At 50.9% G+C, this 21731-nt stretch overlaps 1 protein-coding gene across 1 annotated transcript in view; it reads left to right on the forward strand.

Moving 5' to 3' along the window:
- RAD18 (RAD18 E3 ubiquitin protein ligase) overlaps positions 1-21731 on the forward strand; it is a gene marked incomplete at both ends in the record, with an annotated part of 55087 nt that overhangs the window by 24969 nt on the left and 8387 nt on the right. Inside the window, 6 exons of the mRNA XM_080718244.1 lie at positions 84-268; positions 1348-1424; positions 3667-3727; positions 9049-9180; positions 10405-10431; positions 10525-10705. Of these exons, the coding sequence (XP_080574370.1) occupies positions 84-268; positions 1348-1424; positions 3667-3727; positions 9049-9180; positions 10405-10431; positions 10525-10705 (663 nt within the window). The remainder of the gene's footprint in view (positions 1-83; positions 269-1347; positions 1425-3666; positions 3728-9048; positions 9181-10404; positions 10432-10524; positions 10706-21731) is intronic.

Genomic DNA, 21731 nt, shown 5'->3' on the forward strand with positions numbered 1-21731 from the left:
GGGAATTGAATTGTGGTCTTACCTGAGAGCATTGGATAGTCACAGTCATCCTCAGAGATTTCTTTTTTCTTTTTCCTTCTCAGTTCTGTTAACAAAAGGAAGCTGCTGCCGAAAACCGTGTACCACCTGCTCTCTGACCGGGATTTAAAGAAGCTGCTGAAGCAGCACGGGCTGTCTGTTCACGGGAGCAAGCAGCAGCTCATCAGGAGACACCAGGAGTTTGTGCACATGTATAACGCCCAGTGTGACGCTCTGCATCCCCGGTCAGGTAAGGGCTCAGGCAGCGGGGCTTGCCGGGCCCCTGCGGGGCGTACTTGTGTGGAGCTCGGAGATGACGAAGCACAGAAAAGTTTGAATAAATACACTTTTGGCAGTTGGTGGGGTATGGGAGAGTATTCCTCCGGGAGGTCTCTAGACATGCTAGATGAGCCAGCTCTCCATGCCGCCTTCTCCCAGTCTCCATTCTTAGAGGAAGTATTGTTGCCAGTGTCTTCTGCGGACAGCCCCAGGTTTCCGGCCTTGTGGCTGTGTGACTGGGGGCAAGTTACTTGACGTCTCCGTGCCTCAGTTGTCTCATCCATAAAGCAGGGTTCTAAGCTGCTTGTGTTGGCACACCAGTGATCCCAGTATTTAGGAGACTCAGACAGGAGGGTCTCAGGTTCGAGGTCAGCCACAGCAATTTAGTGAGACCTTCGGTAACCTAGCAAGACCCTGCACCAACTCGCAGAGGGCCTCACTAAGTAGCTGAGGCTGGCCACAAGCCTGTGATTCTCCTGTCTCAGACTCCCAAGCACTGGGATTATAGGCATGTGCCGTCGTGCCTGGCATCTCCAGCCCTTTTTATTTTAATTTGAAGCAGGGTCTAAGTTTCCTAGGCTGGTCTGGCCCTTGTCATCCTCCTGCCTCAGCCTCCACAGTATCTGGGATTGTAGGCATATGTCACCACACCTGGCTCAAAACCCATTTATTTCAAGATAATTTTGAGCTTGTAGGAAAGCTGAGAGTGTCACGAAGATACATGTTGGCGATAGCATCTGTAGGTCCTGTATCCTCAAGCGCTGTTCCTCAGCTCTGCCGTGACGTGTGGTGACGTGTGGTGCTCCTTCAGTACTCAGGTCCTCGTCGCTGGTGATGCTGCTGTGGGGCTGTAGATGCCCCTGGCCGGGTCCTCAGGGCTGCAACAAACAGTGCATTTTGAAGTGATACTAGGCTACCAGGAGAGTTGCCAGAACTGGACAGGGAGTTCGCGTCTACCCATCACCCATGTTCCTCTGGTGCTGACGACCTAGGAATCAGAGTACAGCGATCAAACCATGCTGTCAGCAGTGACTGTTCTTGTTTTAACAGCTGCTGAAATCGTCCAAGAAGTCGAGAACTTGGAGAAGACCAGGATGCGTCTGGAAGCGAGTAAACTCAGTGAGAGCGTATGTGACTGGGTAGAAATGGAGGGAAGTGACGTTTACTACCTGCCAAAAACAGAGCCAGCTGTTATTAAATCCCTTCAGGAGGAAATGCAGCAGAGTGCATTAATAATTAAGATTTACATGAAGCTCATTTTTAGCACAGCATTCAGTTGTGTTTAGCAGACTGGTAGGGTTTGTTCATGAGCTGGAGTCCTGGCTGGTAGAAAAGCCTGCTTTTTATTTTATTTTTTTATTTTTATTTTTTGCAGTACTAGGATAGGAATTGGACCCAGGGGCACTCTACCTCTGAGCTGCAACCCCAGCCCTATTTTTTATTCTTTATTTTGAAACAGGGTCTCCATAAGTTGCCGAGGGCCTCACTAAGTAGCTGGGGCTGGCTGTCCACGAACCGTGATCCTCCAGTCTCCGCCTCCCGACGCCGGGATTAGAGCGTGCGCCCCCACGCCGTCTCGCAGGGAGCTTTGATAGTGGCTCTTCCTCTGTGCTGGGGTCTTTCTGTATGGCTGAGTGGCTGAGCCACATGACCTTTAGGATCCTCTCTTAGCTCCCTTCGGCGGTCATACTCGTCAGCGACGATGGGCAGGAAGTGCCAGCCGGGCTGTCGAATCGGAGACTCAGGTCTTCGCCGCCGCCGAACCCGAGCTTGGTGGCCGCATTTGCGGGAAGGTGCTAAGGGAGGTGGCCGCTGAGTCCTGGGCCCCGGGGGAAGCTCTTGCCTCTGAGCCTCAGGAATGTGTGTAAGGGAGGCTGTGACGCGAGGGGAGCGTGTGCATCCAGAGGAAATGGGGTCTGCGCTGGCTTTGTTCTGCCCTGTGTGCTAACCGGAAGTGGGGCTGGAGCGAGTTCTGTACGGAGGCCTCTGGTCTCTTAAGTCCTACATTTAGAGACGTAGATTAAGCTGGGCGGGTGCTGCGCAGCCCTCATCCCAGTGCTGGGGAGGCCGAGACAGGAGGATCGCAGGGTCAGAGAGGCCGGCCTCAGCCACTTAGCAAGACCCTGTGTCCACACAAAAAATACAAAAGGCTAGCCGGGCGTGGCGGGCACGCTTGTCATCCCCGCGCATGGGAGGCAGAGGCAGGAGGATCGCGGCAGGTTCGTAGTCAGCCTCACTGGCTTAAGAGACCCTGTTTCCAAATAAATAAAAAAAAGGTCTGGGAGTGTAGCCCGGAGGGAGAAGGGCTTCCAGGAACCCCAGTATCACCAAAAAAAAAAAAAAAAAAGGCTGGGTTATGCTCAGAGGTAGAATGCCCGGATATAATCCCTAGACACGCATGCACGCACGCACGCGGACACTCAGTAGAATTAGAAGTTTAACACCGTCGCGTATTACTGCATTTTCTTTACATTTGACTTACTTTTAACATGTGCTGGATAATTTAGATGAGCAAGGAGGGAAGGTACATGCAGAGCTGTGCCTTATTAACAACAAGCAGCCAATGTCTAGCGTGCTAGGTTCGGTATTACCTGGCACGGTAGTGGATGCGGCAGGAGAGAGACGGAAGACAGGTGGCGCAGTGGCTTGTGTTGTTACTGCTTTCTATAGTATAGTGGAGTCGTGTTGCGCTTTCTCCTAATGAGAAAGAATTAGTAAAATATGTGCTATTTGTAATAAACAAGGGAAGCACATAGGAATTAATATTCTGGATCTCTGTGAGGCAGGAACTAGAGATTATTTTCCTCTGTTTTTTGGGGTGTGTGTGTGTGTGTGTGTGTGTGTGTGTGTTTCTAGTGATGGAACCCAGGGGCATTCTACCTCCAAGCTACACCCCCAGCCCTATTTTTTTTTTTTTTTTTTTTTTGGTGGTAGTGGGGGTGGAACCCAGAGGCTATACTCCCAGACCTATTTTATATTTTATTTGGAAACAGGGTCTCACTAAGTTGCCGAGAGCCTCACTAAGTAGCCGAGGCTGGCTTTGAACCTGTGCGACCCTCCTGTCTCCGCCTCCCAAGCGCGGGGATGACAAGCGTGCGCCACCACGCCCGGCTGCCAGCCCTATTTTTTATTCTTTATTTTGAATAAGGTTTCACTGAGTTGCAAAGGGCCTCGCTAAGTAGCTGAGGCTGTCCGCGAACTGAACTGCGACCCTCCTGTCTCCGCCTCCTGATGCTGGGCTTACAGATGTGCGTCACCGCGCCCAGCTTCCTCTGTTTTAAGTTCCAACATTTGAGATCTTGATGTGTTTAGTATATTTATTTCTGTCATTCTGGGGAAATTTTAAGGATTTTTTTCTGATTATTTTAGGCAATGGTTTTTACGAGGGACCAAACAGAAAAGGAAATAGATGAAATTCACAGTAAATATCGTAAGTCGTGCAACATTTATTTTTATTTGCAAAGACCACTTGGGTTGCTAAAATTCGGTTTAAGTAATTAAAAAAATGTTTTATATTAACATTTAAACTTTTGTTCATAGTACATCAGAAAGTAGTGTCTCCATAGACAGTGGCTGTTGGGTACTCTGTGTACCTGCTATTTGATTTGTGACGACCTGCTTTGAACTTCTCGCTAAGCACTTTGCAGATTTTGGGGGGCACTGGGGGTTTAAACACAAGGGCATTCAACCTCCAAGCCACACCCTCAGCCTTTATTTTGAAACAGGGTCTTGCTAGGTTGCCGAGGCTGGCCTTGAACCTGCAGCCCTCCCGTCTGAGCCTCCCATGTACTGGGATTACAGAAATGCACCACCACGTCCGGCTACCATTCTGATTCTTTAGCCTTTATGTGTTGACCTTTTATATTTTTTCTCAAGTCCCATGTTTAGTTCATCATTAAGTTCTCGGAGTCTTTCTTTTTCTTTTTCTTTCTTTCCTTCCTTCCTTCCTTCCTTCTTTTTTTCTGAAATAAATTATTTATTTCACAGTACTGGGAATTGAACCCAGGACCATTCTACCTCTGAGTTACATCCCCAGTCCTATTTTTATTTATTTTGAAGCAAGGTCTCACTAGGTTGCAGAGGACCTCACTGAGTAGCTGAGGCTGGCCGCGACCCTGTGTCCTCCTGTGCTGGGGTGCCAGTCATGCGCCCCTAGGCCCGGCTTGGCGCCTCTGTTTTTCCAGTAGCTCTTGACTCTGTGTATTTTTTTTTTTTTTTTTTTTTGCGGGTCTGGGGATGGAACCCAGGGGCATTTGACCTCTGAGCTACACCCCCTGCCCTATTTTTTATTCTTTATTTTGAAACCGGGTCTCACTGAGTTGCAGAGGGCCTCACTCAGTAGCTGAGGCTGTCCGCGAACCGTGATCCTCCAGGTCTCAGCCTCCCGAATGCTGGGATTACAAGCGTGCGCCACCACGCCCGGCTCTCTGTGTATTTCTTATTCTTGGCTCTGAATGTCTGAGTCACTTTTACTCTTGACTCGTCACCCTCTTCTCTGGCCCTCCCCATCCGCTGATCGGTGGCCTAGCTGGTGCTTGGGTCAGACTGCCTCCTGGGATTCCCTTTTGGATGCTGGCCGGTGCCTGCTCCGCCTGTCAGTGTAACAGCTTTCCAGCGGCTTTCCATTGCTCCGCAGGCAGAGTTGATAACCAACGGAGTGTTGGGTGTCATGGCGCGCACCTGTAACCCAGGTGCCTGGGAGGCCAACACGGGAGCCCTCTGCAGCTCAGTGAGGCCCTGTTTCAAAATGAAAGAGGATCTGAAGCCTACAAGAGAGTTTGCCTGTCTCGGGCGCCTGGCTCATGAGGTTGGCTGGAAGTACCAGGCGGGTGCGGCCACCGTGGAGGAGAAGGGGAAGGTGCAAGCCAAGATCCATTACTGGAAGAAAAAGAGCTTATGAGGCTACGGACACAGGCAGAAGAGAACGGAGAGAAGAAAATTAGCAAGTTCACAGAGGTCCTCAGGACCAGTGCACTCCTGGTCTGAGCCTAAAAAAGACTGCTTATGCCAAAATGGAAATGGAAATGGCGCTGGTGGGGGTTGGGGGAGCGCAGCGCATAGTAAACAGGTAGGTAGGTGGGTGGGCAGATGGAGAGCGGTGAGTGAGAGCCTGGAGGAAGCCGCGGAGACGAGTGGACCTCAGGCTCAGCCCTCTGAGCCTCCTAACCCTGGAAAACAGTACCAGGGACTGCAGGGCTTGGCTTCCATGCTCATGTCACTTGATACGGATCACATTAGCAATTAAAACTCGAGGACTCTGGCCAGGATGCCAGAGATGGGACCTGATTTTCCCTCTGGCCTGAAATGGCCAAATGAATGGAAAGATTACGAAACAGCCTTGCTAAGACATTGGCTATTGCACAAGGAAAGACAGGAGTCCCTGAGAGATAGGGAATGCCAGGGCCTGAGCAGAGCTTCCAGGCTGGGGGCCAGGCAGGGCGATTCCAGGCAGAGCCCACACCTGCCGGCTCAGGAGGAAGAGCCCGAGACCAGAGACACCGGAGGAACTGAGTTTGCAGGACAGAGTATCAAGAGGAGAGCTCAGAGAGGGACCCTTGGCACCCCCACTGGGCTCCCCTTCAGTGTGTTTTAGCACGCAGAGTGTGTTCTATGACCACAGATTAAGTTAGCGGTCACTAGCAAGGCCCATTGAAGACTGCCAAATATTTGGATATTAAGTAACACACTTCCAAATGACCCACGGGTCAGAGAAGAAGTGAAGACCAAGACATTTCAAAAATACGGAGCTCAAGCAGGCACGGTGCACACCTGTGATCCAGTCCGTGAGAGACTGAGATGGGAGGATCTCAGGTGTGAGGCCAGCCTCAGCATCTTAGGCCCTGTCTGCTTCTCAAGTACTGCGAGGCAGACTGGCAGGAAGGAGGTTTCACTGAAAGCCAGCTTTGAAGGAGAGGAAGATAGGGGAAACTTTCTCCTTTCAACTCTCCATCTTCTGAAAACTCGAGGCCAAAGGAATCTTTTCCAAGACAAGAGGTGGCAAAGTGGAGAAAATAAATGTCCACACGCAGACTTAGACCACTGTGAACCTGGCTCTCAGCTCCGGGAGGCCAGCCCAGCCAGGAGGGCAGGCCTTCAGTCTCTCCTCTCAACTTGAAAAGGAGGCAGGACACAGAAAAACAGGTTATCAGGAAACTCCTCAGCTTCAGAGAGATCCCTTTTCAAAGTAATTGCTTTGAAGAATTTGATGAGTGGGAGTTGGTTGAGCCTGGACTTAGTTATCAGCTCCAGCTAACTGAGCTACTTAAAACTTTATGATTAAGGCCGGGCGTGGTGGCGCACGCGCTTGGGAGGGCACGCTTGTAATCCCCGCGCTTGGGAGGCGGAGACAGGAGGATCCTTGGGAGGCGGAGACAGGAGGATCGCGCAGGTTCGAAGCCAGCATAAGAGACCCTGTTTCAGAAATATAAAATAGGTCTGGGAGTGTAGCCCGGAGGTAGAAGGGCTTCCAGGAACCCCAGCACCACCAAAAAAACTTTATGATTATTTTTTTAGTAAGAGGCCTTCTATCTTTGAGCTCTACCCTCAGCCCTTTTTATTTCTTTGCTTTTTGACACAGGGTCTTGCCAAGATGCTGAGGGTTTTGCTAAATTGCTGAGGCTGCCCTTGAACCTGCCATCCTCCTGTCTCAGCCTCTCACACACTGGGGCTACCGGCCTGTGCCACCACGCCTGGCCCACTTGAAGCTTTTAAGCGGTTAGCTCAGGACTAATAGCCAGCAGAACCGAGGTTTTAAACTCTAGAGCACCCCTTGCCCAGCGGCAGATCCCGGCAGCACGGTGGCCAGTTCTGAGTGGGAACGGTGTTGTTCGTCATTGTTGGCACCGCACATTTTCGGAGAAGCCGTGACCTTCCTGGATCACGGCCAGTGGGGGGCCATTTGGCTTTGGTGTCCAGCTGTGGGGAATTAGATTGCAACCAGCAAAAGAAAATCTCATTTAAATCTGAGATTTGATTACCTCGGGAGATAACATAGCTTAAGCCTCCTTATCTGTTAATGCAATTCCTTTAGCAAGTTTCTTGACTGAATCTTAATCCCATAATCCTTAATTTCCTAGTGGCCTAGAGAAAAGGGCAAACTCGGGGAAAATGGCCTCCCTCGGTCTGAGTAAAGCGCGCTGATGTTCTGGCGCGGTGCCGCCCTTGCTGGTACTGGGAGCCCCTTGACGTGGGGAGCTGGAGAAGTACAGATGATCCCCCTCAGATGCAGGAAGTTGAATAGAAGGCGCCACTGCAGCCAGTGTCGTTCCACGTAGGATCTCACCTGTTTCTGAGAAGCTGACTTTCCAGCCATCTTTATGGCCAGCTTACACTCCTTTTTGCTGAAAATTTAACAAGTCTTTTACTTAAGATTTATCAGATTTTTCCCAACCCCACCCCTTAGTTTCACTGGGGGTTTTCATACATATGCTATGCATATAAATATGTTGGGAAGCTGGGCTAAGTGGCACAACCTGTAATCCCGGGACTTGGAGGGCGGAGACAGGAGGGTCGCAGGTTGGAGACCAGCCTCAGAAACATAGCGAGACTCTGTTTCAAAACAAAATAGGACTGGGGTTGTAGCTCAGGGGCAGAATGTCCCTGGTTCAGTACACACGCACACACACAATGGTGGGATCAGGAGCAGTGTTTCTTAAATGTCCATGTTATTTATACCTATTCATCCCCAAATACGGGACCCCGTCTCCTTTTTTGTGTGTTTTGTAATTTAGTCTTCTTTACTCACAGTAAGGGATAATTTCAAAAACAAAGCCATTGTCCTCATGTAGATATGAAATGAATGTGTTTTTATTAGACATTAAAAAAAACAACTCCTTGGAGAGGGTTCTGAGATGTTCTAAGATGTTCCAGAGCCAGGCATGAGGGTGCGCGCTTGTAATCTCAGTCCTTGGGAGGCTGAGACAGGAGGATCGCAGGTTAGCGCCCAGCCTCAGCTACTTGGTGAGGCCCTCTACAACTTAGTGAGCTCCGTTTCAAAAGAAAGAATGAAAAATAGGGCAGAGGGTGTAGCTTAGAGGTAGAATGGCCCTGGGTTCAATCCCCAGTACTACAAAAATAAAAAAAGTTAGAGTTGAGGAATACATTCCCTAAAATGTTTAAAGGATGTTTATTAATAATTTTGAACCATGTGCTAAGGTTCCTAGATAAGTCAGCAGCCTCAGCTGATGGGACCACGGTTCAGTCACAAGTAGATGTCCTGAGGCCTGATGTATTCATGACCCGGCGGTCTTTATTGGGCCTATGAGAGACCTGCTAATACAGGTGACGTCGAGGTCACGATACATTAAACTAGGTTCAGAGGTGTTGAAGTGCTCTTGTTAAAGGCTTTGCTAAGTTGCTGCGGATGGCCTCGGACCTGCAACCCTCCTGTCTCGGCCTCCCCAGCACCGGGATTGCATTTGTGGGCCACCGCGCCTGGCTTCTTTGGGGTATATTTAAGGAAGCATCTTTGATGCTCTTATCAGTTGGAAAGAAACCTAAAGTAGCAAAGTAGGAATGTATGTCATGTGGCTGCATTCGTATTTGAGGCATGAGAGGACAGGGAGGAGCCGCGGCCCGGCACCTTGGGTACTTTGTGATCTTGGAGAGAGCGCCCTGAGGCTGGGATCCTTGAGCGGCTGCCCGGGGCATGCTGGGCAGCTCCCGGGGCTCACGCTGCCCTTGCAGCTGGAAGGGCAGATGGCTCGTCTCCCTCTCCTGGCCCTCCCTGACTCAGATCTTTTTGAATTGCAGGTAAAAAGCATCACAGTGAATTTCAGCTTCTGGTGAATCAAGCCAAAAAGGGATACAAGAAAACTGGGGGGATGTCAAAAACCAAAGTCCTGAAACAAGAGGACTCCGAAGAGCTGTTATCCCTGTGCATGGGTAAGAGACTTGGGAAGGCAGAGGAGTGGAGAACTCGGAGAAGTGCACAGAGAGCGACACACCGGTAGTAAGAGGAGAATGGTGTGTAAAAATCAAAGGCGGCTTTGTTCCCAGGCCGTATTTTTATTATACAAGAACGTAAAACCGAAGGAATTTGCTTTGGAGCCACTAGGTTTCGGTGGTGGTTGTTCCTCTACTGAGAATTCAGCCCGATTTTCTTTTTCATTTTGGAACAGGACCCCACTAAGTCTCTGAATTGTCGACGCTGGCCTCGGATCTGCGCTCCCCAACTCGGGCTCCCGAGGACTGGGATTATAGGTGCGCTGCGCCCAGCAGGGGAACCTTTCTTTGGTTTATTGGTCGAATCTTCCTGAAACACCATCGGCTGCTTGCGTGTGTTACGCATTATGTATGCACACACACAGACAGTGCCCCGTCTGGCTTTAGAGGCGGCCGCCGCTGTTCACCTGCTGTGCATGGATGGAGGTGGTGTGAGAGAGAGGAGGCGGACAGGCTCAGCTCGATTGGAAGCATGGCTGCTCCCGTAAGGGAACAAGGCGCGAGTTCTCTCACGGGAACCCAGCCTGTTTGCGCTGTTGTCTTTGGGGAAGCCTGATGTCTGAGCCTCACATCTGGGGCTCTCCTCAGAGCCCTGCATCCCCAAATCTGAGCGTAGACAGGAAGGATGACACTCAGTGTTGGCAGATGTTGACTGATGTTTGTCCCCTACCAGGATTTATCTTCCAGAAGGGAAGGGAAGCCTATGTGGTGGCGCGCACCTGTGATCCCATGCTTGGGAGGCTGAGACGGGAGGATGGCAGGTTCGAGGACAGACTCGGCAACTTAACAAAACTCTGTTTCAAAATATAAAAGTAGAGTAGGGCTGGGATGTAGCTCCGAGGCCGGGCCGCACGCTCTGCCCTTGTTTTCTGTTTGAAGCAGGGTCTTGCTAAGTTGACGAGGGCCTTAACTACATTGCTGGCCTCCTTCTGTAGTCTTTTTTTGCTAGACTTGTCAGTGTGCTTTGGTCGATGAAATACATACGAATCCTTTAGTAATCTGTAAGTAGAAGCCTCGTTAGAAGCAGAAGGCGCTTCCCTCTGTTTTTAAAGGACATTTCACTTCTAACTCCTGGAGAGGCCCGAGTGGCCGTCCCTAGACAGCGCTGTCCCGGCCCTGGTTCTTCTTTGGCTCGCACTGGCATCTGGGCTGCCTTTATCCCAGTTGTCTTTACTGAGCGCCGGCAGCGTAGTAAGTGCTGTACAAGGGCCAGGGGCAGAGGCCGCGTCTGAAGGTGCTCTCCAGCCTCTCCTTTGTTTTTCCATTTCTTTTTCTCCTTTTCAGTAAGGGAAGATGAGGAGATGAAGAACTCAGGGGTGAATTCAGCACCGGAGCGCTGCCCGCCGGCCCTGCCCAGCTTCACGGGAAAGGTGGAGCCCGAGGATGGGCGCGGGGACGGCTCCTGCAGCCCCGCTCGCCTGCACGGGGCGGCCCTTTTCATTTCAGAATCCGACTCGTGTAACAGGTGAGAGCCGCGCCGCTCACCGTGCCCCACCTTGGTTTCCTTTGTACACACAGAAACGACCAGAAGGTGAGGAAAAATTGAGACTGCGCCACTGGTATTTCTTTGGTACCAGAACAGATCACTTGGTGGCAGATTCGAGGGTCATTTTTCACCGGGCGTGGTGGCACAGCCCTGGAATCTCAGTACCTGGGAAGCCGAGCAGAAGGATCCTAGGTTTGAGGCCAGCCTCAGCAGCTGAGGGAGAGCCTGTTGCAAAATGAAAAATAAAATAGGGCCGGGATACAGCTCAGAGGTAGAATGTCCCGGGTTCAATCTTCAGGAACGCACGCACGCACGCACGCACGTAGCTTGAGAGGAGCCCAGTTTGCAGCCAGTAGCAACCGTGGGGCAGAAGGAGCAATAGAGCAGGGTTAGAGTCGGAGCAGCTGTGGGTCGGCTTGTGTGGAGCCATTTTGGATTCAGTCTTTTGAAGTCTGTCTCATATAATCTTGGGAAAGCATAGATAAAGGTATCACATCTCAGATCTCTTGGAAAGGGGAAATGGACCCTAGTTATGAAATCTTTTTTTTTTTTTTTTTTTGGTGGTCCTGGGGTTCCTGGAAGCCCTTCTACCTCTGGGCTACACTCCCAGACCTATTTTATACTTTTTATTTTTGGAAACGGTCTCTTAGCCAGCGCGGCTGGCTTTGAACCTGCGCGATCCTCCCGTCTCCACCTCCCAAGCGCAGGGATGACAAGTGTGCCCACCACGCCCGGCTACGAAAATCTTTAATAAGTACATGATTGTTGTTATACTTTTACAAAGACAAATCAATGACGTTTTTCTCGGTGATCCTGGAACACAGTGGCTGGATGTTACCGAAGTCCCTTCACCTCCCACATCAGGCTGATCTGGAGATCCACACTTCCTACTGGGTTTTATTTATTTTTTTTGGTGGTACTGGGCTTCCTGGAAGCCCTTCTACCTCTGGGCTATGCTCCCAGACCTATTTTATATTTTTTAAATTTCGAAATGGGGTCTCCTAAGCCAGCGCGCGGCTGACTTTGAACCCGCGCGATCCTCCTGTCTCCGCCTCCCAAGCGCGGGGATGACAAGCGTGCCCACCACGCCCGGCCTCTACTGTGTTTTAGTACCTGCATTCGCGGACTTGTCTGCAGTGGGCCGTGTCCCCGCTGCTGGTGGCCCCGTCGTCGTGCCGTGCTTGCCCGCGGGCGTGCTGCTTGGCTTCCCACCTAGGTGCTGTGACAGGTTGGCATTTTATTAGTTGATCAAATATATGTTTTCAACAGAATGATGAAACGAAGTCAGGACACATGAAGAAGAGCACAAAAGCAGCGCGGTGGGCATAGATGAGACGGCAGGGGGCCGGAGTCGGCACAGGAATAGGCTGGCAGTTCCGTATTTTCTGGAAAAAGTGTTTTTTTTGTTGTTGTTTTTTTGCGGTACTGGGGCTGAAACCCAGGGGCATTCTACCTCTGAGCTACACCGCCAGCCCTGTTTTTTAGTCCTTTTTATGTTTGAAACAGGGTCTCCGTGAGTTGTGAATGGCCTCACTAAGTAGTAGTAGTCACGGCTGTCCGCGAGCCTCCCATCTCTGCCTCCCGAATGCTGGGATCACCAGCGTGCCCACCACGCCCGGCTGGTATATTTTTATGTTGATACGGTCTTAGTTGCTCAGCATCTCGCTAAGTTGCTGAAGCTGGCCTCAAGCCCGCGATCCTCCTGTCTCAGCCGCCCCAGCACGGAGAGTGCAGGCCTGAGCCTCCACGGCAGGCTGAAAGGCCCCTGGGAAGAGAAGTACTAGGACAGTCTTAGGACCTAGGAAGGAGGCTCGCGGTTGGCTGAGTGAGTGTTGCGTTCTGTGCGCGAGCGGTGGGCAGAGGTTGCCTGTCAGCCACAGGGCTGACCGAGGCGGGAGGAGCCGCCGAAGCCCCTGCGGCGGCCGGAGGACTTCTCGCCGGCCTTTGCAGTGCCCCTCTCTCCGAGATGTCGCGCTGTCTGTGAGGAGAAGCTGCTTATCTCCCAGCCCCACTGTTGGGGGGCAGCGTGTGCTCGTGGGAAAGCGGCGCGTTTCCGTTTGTAGTGCGTGCCGCGCGTGTCGAGCCTACGTGTGTTTAGAAGAGTTCTCCGGAGCCGTAGCAGTAAGGACTAACAGCGATGCTGGGCGCAGTGGTGCAGACCTGTGATCGCAGTGCTTTGGGGCTGAGGTAGGGAGATTACAGGTTGGAGGGGAGCGTGAGGTAACTTAGCAAAGGCCTGCTTCAAAACAAAAGGTTTTTTAGTGGGCTGGGGTATAGCTGAGTGGTAGAATGCCCTGTGTTGAATCCCCAGAACCCCCTCCTCACACACACACACACACACACACACACACACACACACACGGAGTCTAAATGAGAAGAAAGTACCATATCATAGATAAAATGGCCTCGGGTTTTCTCTGGCTTCATATTGCCATGCGTAAGTGTCTTTGTGTTGCGTTGGTTTTGGGGCAACTAGGTAATGAACCCAGGGGCATTATACCTCGAAGCACATCCCAACCATATTTCATTTTTTTCTTTTTCTTTTTTGTGGTGCTGGGGTGGAACCCAGGGGCTCTTCTACCTCCGGGCTATACTCCCAGACCTATTTTATACTTTATTTGGAAACAGGGTCTCACTAAGTTGCTGAGCGCCTCACTAAGTAGCTGAGGCTGGCTTCGAACCCGGGCGATCTCCTGTCTCAGCCTCCCAAGTACTGGGATTACAAGTGTGCGCCACCACGCCTGGCGATATTTTATTTTGAAACAGGGTCTTACTAAGTTGCAGAGGGCATTGTTGAGTTGCCGAGGCTGACCGCAAACTTGCGATCCTCCTATTCCAGCCTCCCAAGTACTGGGATTATAGGTGTGCGCCACCATGCCTGGCTTTATGTCAAGATTTTTTTGTGTGTGTGGTGGTACTGGGGTTCCTGGAAACTCTTCTACCTCCGGGCTACACTCCCAGACCTATTTTTACATTTTTATTTGGAAATAGGGTGTCTTAAGCCAGCACGGCTGGCTCCGAACCTGCGCGATCCTCCCGTCTCCGCCTCCCAAGCGCGGGGATGACAAGCGAGCGCCACCGCGCCCGGCTATATGTCTTAGATTTTTTAAATGTAATATCTGAATGTGAATAATGTCCCTGTCTCATTTCAAACATAAATTTCATCATATGTTTGTAAATTCATAAAGTAACTTGTAATACTGGTTAGTGGCACCCTAGCAGAAGATGGTCACGGGGTATAATGACCCAGTGGTCAGTGCCAGTGTTGTGTAGTAAGTCCAGAGCTTAACTCATCCCAAGAAATAGCCATGTGACTAGGATAATTGTCACCAAAGAATGCAGGGGGAATCTCCCTGGTGAAGTGGGCGTGGGGGCGTGTGTCTGTAATACATGTACTTGGGAGGCTGAGACAGGAGGATCACGGTTCTTGGCCAGCCTCAGCTACTTAGTGAGATTCTCCACAACTTAGTCTGAAAATAAAAAATAAAGCCGGGCGTGGTGGCGCACGCTTGTAATCCCCGCGCTTGGGAGGCAGAGACAGGAGGATCGCTCAGGTTCGGAGCCAGCCTCAGCTGGCTTAAGAGACCCTGTTTCCAAATAAAAAATATAAAATAGGTCTGGGAGTGTAGCCTGGAGGTAGAAGGCCCCTGGTTTCCATCCCCAGTACCACCAAAAAATAAAAAATAAATAAATAAAAATAAAGCCAGGCATGGTGGCGCACGCTTATAATCCCAGCATTCGGAAGACAGGAGGATGGCGGTTTGCGGACAGCTTCAGCTACTTAGTGAGGCCCTTTGCAACTCAGTGAGATTCTGTTTCCAAATAAGAAATAAAAAATAGAGCTGGGGGTAAGGCTCAGAGGTAGAATGTTCTGGGGCTCCATCCTCAGTGCACGTACGCACATCGCGCGTGCACACACACACTAGTGAGAAGAGATGGATCAAAGGCAGATTCCTTTAGCCGACTCCCGCCGGCACATCAGAGCTCTGCACGTGGTGTTTGATTTACCTGTCAGACTTTGATCTTCTGTAGCATCCGGGCTTCAGAAGGAAGAAGGTAGGGCGCTGTGCCTAGCGTGCAGAGATCTTTTCCAGCCCTCAAATTCTGCAACTCTGTTATTTCTGACGAGCTCAGTACTTGGTAAATCGTCTCGGTGTGTGTAAACCACTTGTCCACTTCAGATCTTGAACGTCCTAGAATTGTATTTCTTTTCATTATTTTTTTCCCCTCTTGAGACTAGGGATTGAATCCAAGGCCTCAGCCATGGCGCCTCAGGGCCTTATTTCTTTCTTATATATTGAAGTGTTTCTTATCCCTTTGATTTTTTTCCTTTCATCTGTTTTTGCAGTTCTAGGAACGGAACTCAGAGGCACTGTACCACCGGGCGGCCTCCCCGGCCCTCGCTAAATCGCCCAGCCTGGTCTTGGACGTGGGCTTCTCCCACCTCGGCCTCCTGAGTCCTCGGGACTACAGGCCCGCGCCATCTTGCCTAGCAAGTCCCTTTCATTTTCCCAAAAACTTCTAATTTTTTCTTTTTATGACAATTTTGTTGTTTTCTAAAGCCCTAAATTTTCAAATGTACTTTGTAAATCGCATTCTCTGTATTTATTGTGGAAAGTAGAAAATGCGGATTAAAAGAATAAATTTTATAATTTTCTGCGGTTACTGTTTTGTGGTATTGGGACTTAAACTCAGGTGCATTCTACCTCCAAGATGCACCCCCAGCCCTTTTTATTTTTGTAATTTTTGAAACTACGTCTTGCTAGGTTGCTCAGAGTCTCACTAAGTTGCTGTAGCTGGTTTTCCAACTGTGATCCTCCTGTCTCGGGCTCCCGAGCACTAGAATGTAGGCCTGTACCACCACGCCGGCGGTAACAGTGTTAGCGATTCCGTGAATATGTCCTTCCGGAGACATTCATATGGAAGAATAGACGGATGAATATTTTTTAAATAGGACCATACTGTTTTGTCATTTTTAAAATACTTTATAAGAAAAAAGTCTGTCCTCAGCTGGCCAGAGAAGGCCACACGTGACTCAGCGAGGTTCTAAAGGTGCGTGAGTGCTGAGACACGCGGCGAGCGGCGGCTCAAGGAGCCCCACGTCTGGCCCGCACGGGGCCCTAGCTCCATCCCCATCCATTTTGGTCTAAGATGAATGAAAATGCCTTGTGACTTGTTTTTAATTCATGCAATTTTGCTCTTTTATAGTTTATAGCTTTTTTTTGGTGGTACTGGGGGTGGAACCCAGGGGCTTTTCTACCTCCGGGCTATACTCCCAGACCTATTTTACATTTTATTTGGAAACAGGGCCTCACTAAGTAGCTGAGGCTGGCTTCGAACCTGTGTGATCCTCCGGTCTCAGCCTCCCGAGCACGGGGATGACAAGCGTGCGCCACCACGCCCCGCTTAGCTTATTTTATTTTTTTTAAAGGGGGTCTTTTTTTTTTTTTTTTTTTTTTGTCTTTTTGGACTGGGGATTGAACCCAGGGCAGTGCACTTGCCAGGCAAGCGCTTTGCCACTGAGCTCCATCCCAGCCCTGTTTTATAGTTTACAGTTTTATAGTTTATAGATAGGTTGTTGAATAATAACGATTTTGTGCTAGAGCATTATTCCAACTTATAATATGGCAGACCGACGATATGGCTGCTATTCCTAGCTTACCCCTTAACCCCCCTCTATTTTTTATCTGTTACTTTTACTTTTGCAGTCCTGGGGATGGAGCTAGGGCCCCGTGCGGGCCAGACGCGGGGCTCCTTGAGCCGCCGCTTGCCGCGTCTCAGCACTCACGCACCTTTAGAACCTCGCTGAGTCACGTGTGGCCTTCTCTGGCCCCCTGAGGACAGGTGATGGACGCACCAGGAAGAGTTGTTGGGCTTTGTGCAGCTTCCTGCTAGATGATTCCCGGGAGCTGAGACGTGTCCAGGTTTCCGCAAATTCACTTGTTGTTCTCATTAATCAAGAAGAGCGCTTTTGTTCACCGAGTTTTGGCAAGCAGAGGACGCTGCGTTTTTAACCGAGGGCTAAATGAAAAGAGGCTGTTGCTGCTGGCCTTAGATGGCAAGCATTATGTGCACGCGGGGGTCAGCTGTGGGCACGCTCTTTCTTGGAAGACTCTTTAGGTCATTATTCTGAAAAACGATTTGGGCGCTTCTTGCCTAGGAGAACGAAGGTGAACGAGACAGCGCCTGTTGGCGTGACTGGTGAAGATGAATGCGGTCTCCAGAGTGGGTGGTGTCTTTTAGCAATATTCACTTTCCTGATCTGAGCATTGTGTTGTTATATAAGTGAACGGATTTGTTTGTAAGAAATGATGGATTAAAGGGGATGATGGCTGCTGCTAACTATGCCTACGCAAAATATAGGATTTTTAAAACATTTTATGGTACAGGGGATTGATTAGAACTCAGAGAGTTTCTGTCTATCTCCAAGCTACACCCCCAGCCCTTTTACTCGTTGTTGATTGTGTTTTGAAACAGGGTGTTACTAGGCTGCCGAGGGTCTTGCTAGGTTGTTCAGGCTGGCTGTGAATCCGCAGTCTTCCTGTCCCAGCCTCCCAATCCTGGGATGGCGGGCGTGCGCCTCCATGCCCGGCTCTCAAACAGGCTTTGGAAGGCATCTGTGAGGCCTCGGCCTGGATCCAGCCCACGAGAATGTAGGGACGTCCCTGGCTTTCCAGACCCACACACTCTTGCCTCTGCTGCCGAGGGAAGAGGTGGAGGTAGATGTCTGGGCTCTTGTTGAGGTGACTGACACGGAAGCACCAGGGGCAGAGAGACGGGTGATGTAGACGGACACGGAGTTGAACGGAGTTCTTCAAATTAGACCGAGCTGGGTTTGGGAGTGCGTGCCTGTCATCCCAGGACTTAGGAGGCCGAAACAGGAGGATCGCGAAGAACACCTCGTGTCGTTCTCCAGAGTGTGTGTGTTTGCACACTTGTCTGAAGGCTGTGCGTGTGAATGCGCACGTCCCCTCTGTCCTCTTCCCTCCCACACAGGTGCATTTTAGGACACGGGGACACACGGACGCGCTGCTCTTGCTCGCCCAGTATTGACTTCAGCGTGGAAGGAGTGGTCCTTTTTCTGCTCAGAAGTCAAGCGTCACAGGACGGTCGTTTTCGGTTGCGGAGGATTCTTTCGGGTCATGCCAACGGGGGAAGCCTCTAAGGTCTCATCAGTGTGTGGCTTTAATCTGTTCTACTGCTCTAGCAAGCAGATTTGATTAGCACCATTTATAACTTGTGATGGGGAAAATAAAATTGTGCCAGGCGTGGTGGCGTACCTTGTCATCCCCGCGCTTGGGAGGCGGAGACAGGAGGCTCGCACGGGTTCGAAGCCAGCCTCGGCTACTGAGTGAGGCTTTCAGCAACTTGGTGAGACCCTGTTTCCACATAAAATATAAAAAAATAGGTCCGGGAGTATAGCCCGGAGGTAGAAAAGCCCCTGGGTTCCCACCCCCAGTACCACACAAAAAAGAAAAAGAAAAGAAAATTGTGCATCAGGGGGTGTCAAAAGCTGGAGTGAGTGCAGTTAGGGAGGGAATTTTTTTTTTTTTTTTTTTTTTTTTTTGGTGGTACTGGGGGTGGAACCCAAAGGCTTTCTACCTATGGGCTATACTCCCAGACCTTTTTTCTATTTTCTTTGGAAACAGGGTCTCACTGAGTTGCTGAGAGCCTCACTCAGTAGCTGAGGCTGGCTTCGAACCTGTGCGGTCCTCCTGTCTCAGCCTCCCAAGCACGGGGATGACAAGCGTGCGCCACCACGCCCGGCAGGAAGGAGAATTCTTAGGCATGTTTTCGTTTCCAGAGGCTGACCCCTCTACCTCCAAGCTTTTGAATTTTTTTTATTTTTTTTGAGACAGGGCCTTGCTGAGTACGTCTGTTAACATTTTCACAATTGCTGTTGGCAGGCTTGGCATCACGTTTGGTTTTTAACTGTTGGGAATGTGGCATTTAAGCCGGGCGTGGTGGCTCAGGTTTGTAATCCCAGAGCCGGGGAGGCTGAGACAGGAGGATCGCAGGTTTGCGGCCAGCCTCAGCCACTTAGTGAGGACCTCCACAACTTAGTGAGACGCAGCTTCAGAATAAAGGATCAAAATAGGACTGGGCGTATAGCTTGGAGGTAGAGCGCCCGTGGTTCAATCCCCGGTTCTGAAGAAAAAAAAAAAGTGCCATTTAAGGTAGACCTTGTGGCGAGCACCTGTAATCCCAGGACTCGCGAGGCTGAGATGGGAGGATCTCAAGCTTGAGGCCAGCCTCGGCAATTTAGTGAGGCCCTGAATAACTTAGTGAGACCCTATTTCCAAATAAGAAACAAAAAATAAGCCCAGAGGTGTCGCGCAGAGGTAGACTACCTCTGGGTTCCATTTCCAGTTCTAATACGGCAAAAATAAACAAGAATGTGTATATATTTTAAATTTATAATAATACATTTTATTATTTAAATTTAAATAATTTATGGTTTTAAGTTATTTTAAATTCTTCTAATTTAATGGATATACTGTTGCCACAAGGTCTTTTTCTACGAATATCCATGACCGTCCGATGCCTTATCCCCCCGCGGGAGTATTGGCGGTTTAGAATCCCCGAGAGCTCAGCGGGCCGTCCTGTCTCGGGCGAGTGTGGTGTGGAAGAACTCCCGGGCCGCCCCGACGCGCTTAGTCCGGTGGCGCGTGGCCTGCGTGTGCGGGGCGAAGGGGGCGCCCGTCGTGGCGGTAGGTCCTGTCCCGGCCAGCCAGCTCTCCGTGGCCGCGGGCGGCCGTCCCCGTTGGAGCTGGTCCTCTGGGGCTTCCGTCGGCATGGCGGCGCCCAGCAGGCGTGTCAGCACGTGGGGGGTTGTCGAATTCACCACCGAACTTCTGTGTCCTCGTTGATTACGTGGAGGGAAGTTTGGGGGCTTTCCTTTTGTCCTTGGCAACCTCCCTGCGTGATTCCATAAAGCGAATGAGCGTGGTTGCGTGGGCCCATCTGCCGGTAAGGACCTTCGTGTATTGGTTGGTCACTGAGTCCTTTCACTACTTTTTAGCTGAGGCGCTCATGGGTTTCTTGTTTGTTTGTTTATTTGTTTGAGTACTGGGGATGGAACCCAGGGGTGTTCCACCTCTGAGCTCCACCCCAGCCCTATTCTTTATTTTGAGACAGGGTCTCACTGAGTTGCAGAGGGCCTCACTAAGTAGCTGAGGCTGGCCGCGAACCTGGGTCCTCCAGTCTCAGCCTCCTGATGCTGAGATTGCAGGTGTGCGCCACCACGCTCGGCCTTAAAGCATTCGTCATCTTCTCATTCTGCTACATCTCGTGGAGAACACCGAAACCCTTCCGAGTCCTGCTTTATCCTGGGGCCTTGTTGATGGTCTGCTAATTACTTTATTAAGAAAAATAGGGGAGGAGCCGGGCGAGGTGGCGCAGGCTGTAATCCTAGTACCTGGGGAGGCCGAGACAGGAGGATCACAGGTTAAGGCCGCCTCCGCTACATCGCCAGGTCTCAGCGACTTGGAAGACCCTCTTTCCAAATAAAAAATAAAACAGGGCTAGGTGTGGTAGTTCAAAGATAGAATGTCTGGGCTCCATCCCCAGCAACACACACACACACACACACACACTCACACACACACTCACACACACACGTTTTGTTTTTAAAGTAATTATCACAGTTGTTGGTAGGAGGATTTACTCAGAAAGTAGAAGTTTTATCACTGTCATTTTTGAGTGTTTTTTTTTTAATCTAGGATGTTTACTCTCCTGTGTGATTGTTAGCTGGCCGCTCAGATCTGGCATGTAGACTATTACTCATCCTACAGAACAGACTGAAAAACTGGGTGTGAGGAAGGGCTCCCGGGAGCGGCAGCGCCGCCCGCGTCGTGGCCGCGCTGCGAGCCCTCCTTCAGTCCTCCTCCTCTGTCCTTTAGGGGTTCATTATGCTGCATAAGCTCAACCACATGCAAACTAGCGCCCCGGGCCAGAAGAGAGACTTGGGGGAGGAGGAAACCCGCCTGTGGGTGACCTTGAATCCACGCGATTTTTATAGCAGGTGCCTGCGCTTTTGCTACTCCTCGGTACCCTGTGTACCTGCCCTCCTGGATAAATAACGGGTTCTGATGAATCTGCACCCTGGTGTCGGGAAACCGTGGAGATCAAAGATTACAGAGGTGCACACGGCCACCGCAGGTCCCAGGGCCAGCACACGTAGCAGTGCCCAGGTAGCGATCCGGGGCTCAGGCTCAGACTGGCACTTACTGAGCGCTGCCCGTGCTCCCGCTCTGTGCTAAGCATTTGATTTGTTACAGGGATCCATCTTCACAGTGCCGCTAAAAAGCAGGCGAGCCAGGTGTGGGGGCCGCCTATAATCCCAGTACTTGGGAGGCTGAAACAGGAGGATGGCAGATTCCAGGCCAGCCTCAGCAGTGTAGCAAGACCCTGTTTCAAAATATTAAAAAAAAAAAGGGCCGAGGGGAGAGCTTGGAGGTAGAATGCCCCTGGCTTTAGTCCCCAGTATACAAAAAACAAAACAAAACACCCCCCCACGCGCGTTATTGACCTAACTCTACAGGTGAGGGCGACCAGTCGAACGGCCTGGCCACGGCTCCACAGGAAGCCGCCGACGCGGGCTGCTCTGCGGCGCCTCGTGCTCCAGCCGGTGGGTTCCCCGTGCTCCGGGCTCTTTCCTCTCTTGATATCCCGACGTCATAGCTTTGCCAAGGGCCTCTGGCGCCTTTCCGGCTTTGATGGTAAAGTCTTTGCTGGGCAGATGGAAGTGCCTGCTACAGAAGGGGTGCAGAGCCAGTGTTCCCGCCTTAGCAGAAAACGGCAAGCGCGAACTACTTGAGCCAGGCCGGCGAGGCCGGGGCGCGGGCCGCACACAGCGTCAGCGTAGGGCTTGGAAACGGAGATCTAGAGGGCATGAGAAGTGACACGCCAGCCAGGCGTGGTGGCGCACGCTTGCAGCCAGCCTTGGGAGGCCGAGGCAGGAGGATCGCGGGTTCCAGGCCAGCCGCCGCAACTGAGCAAAACT

This window comes from Muscardinus avellanarius (genome assembly GCF_963383645.1).
Source record: "Muscardinus avellanarius genome assembly, chromosome: 22".
NCBI lineage: Eukaryota > Metazoa > Chordata > Mammalia > Rodentia > Gliridae > Muscardinus > Muscardinus avellanarius.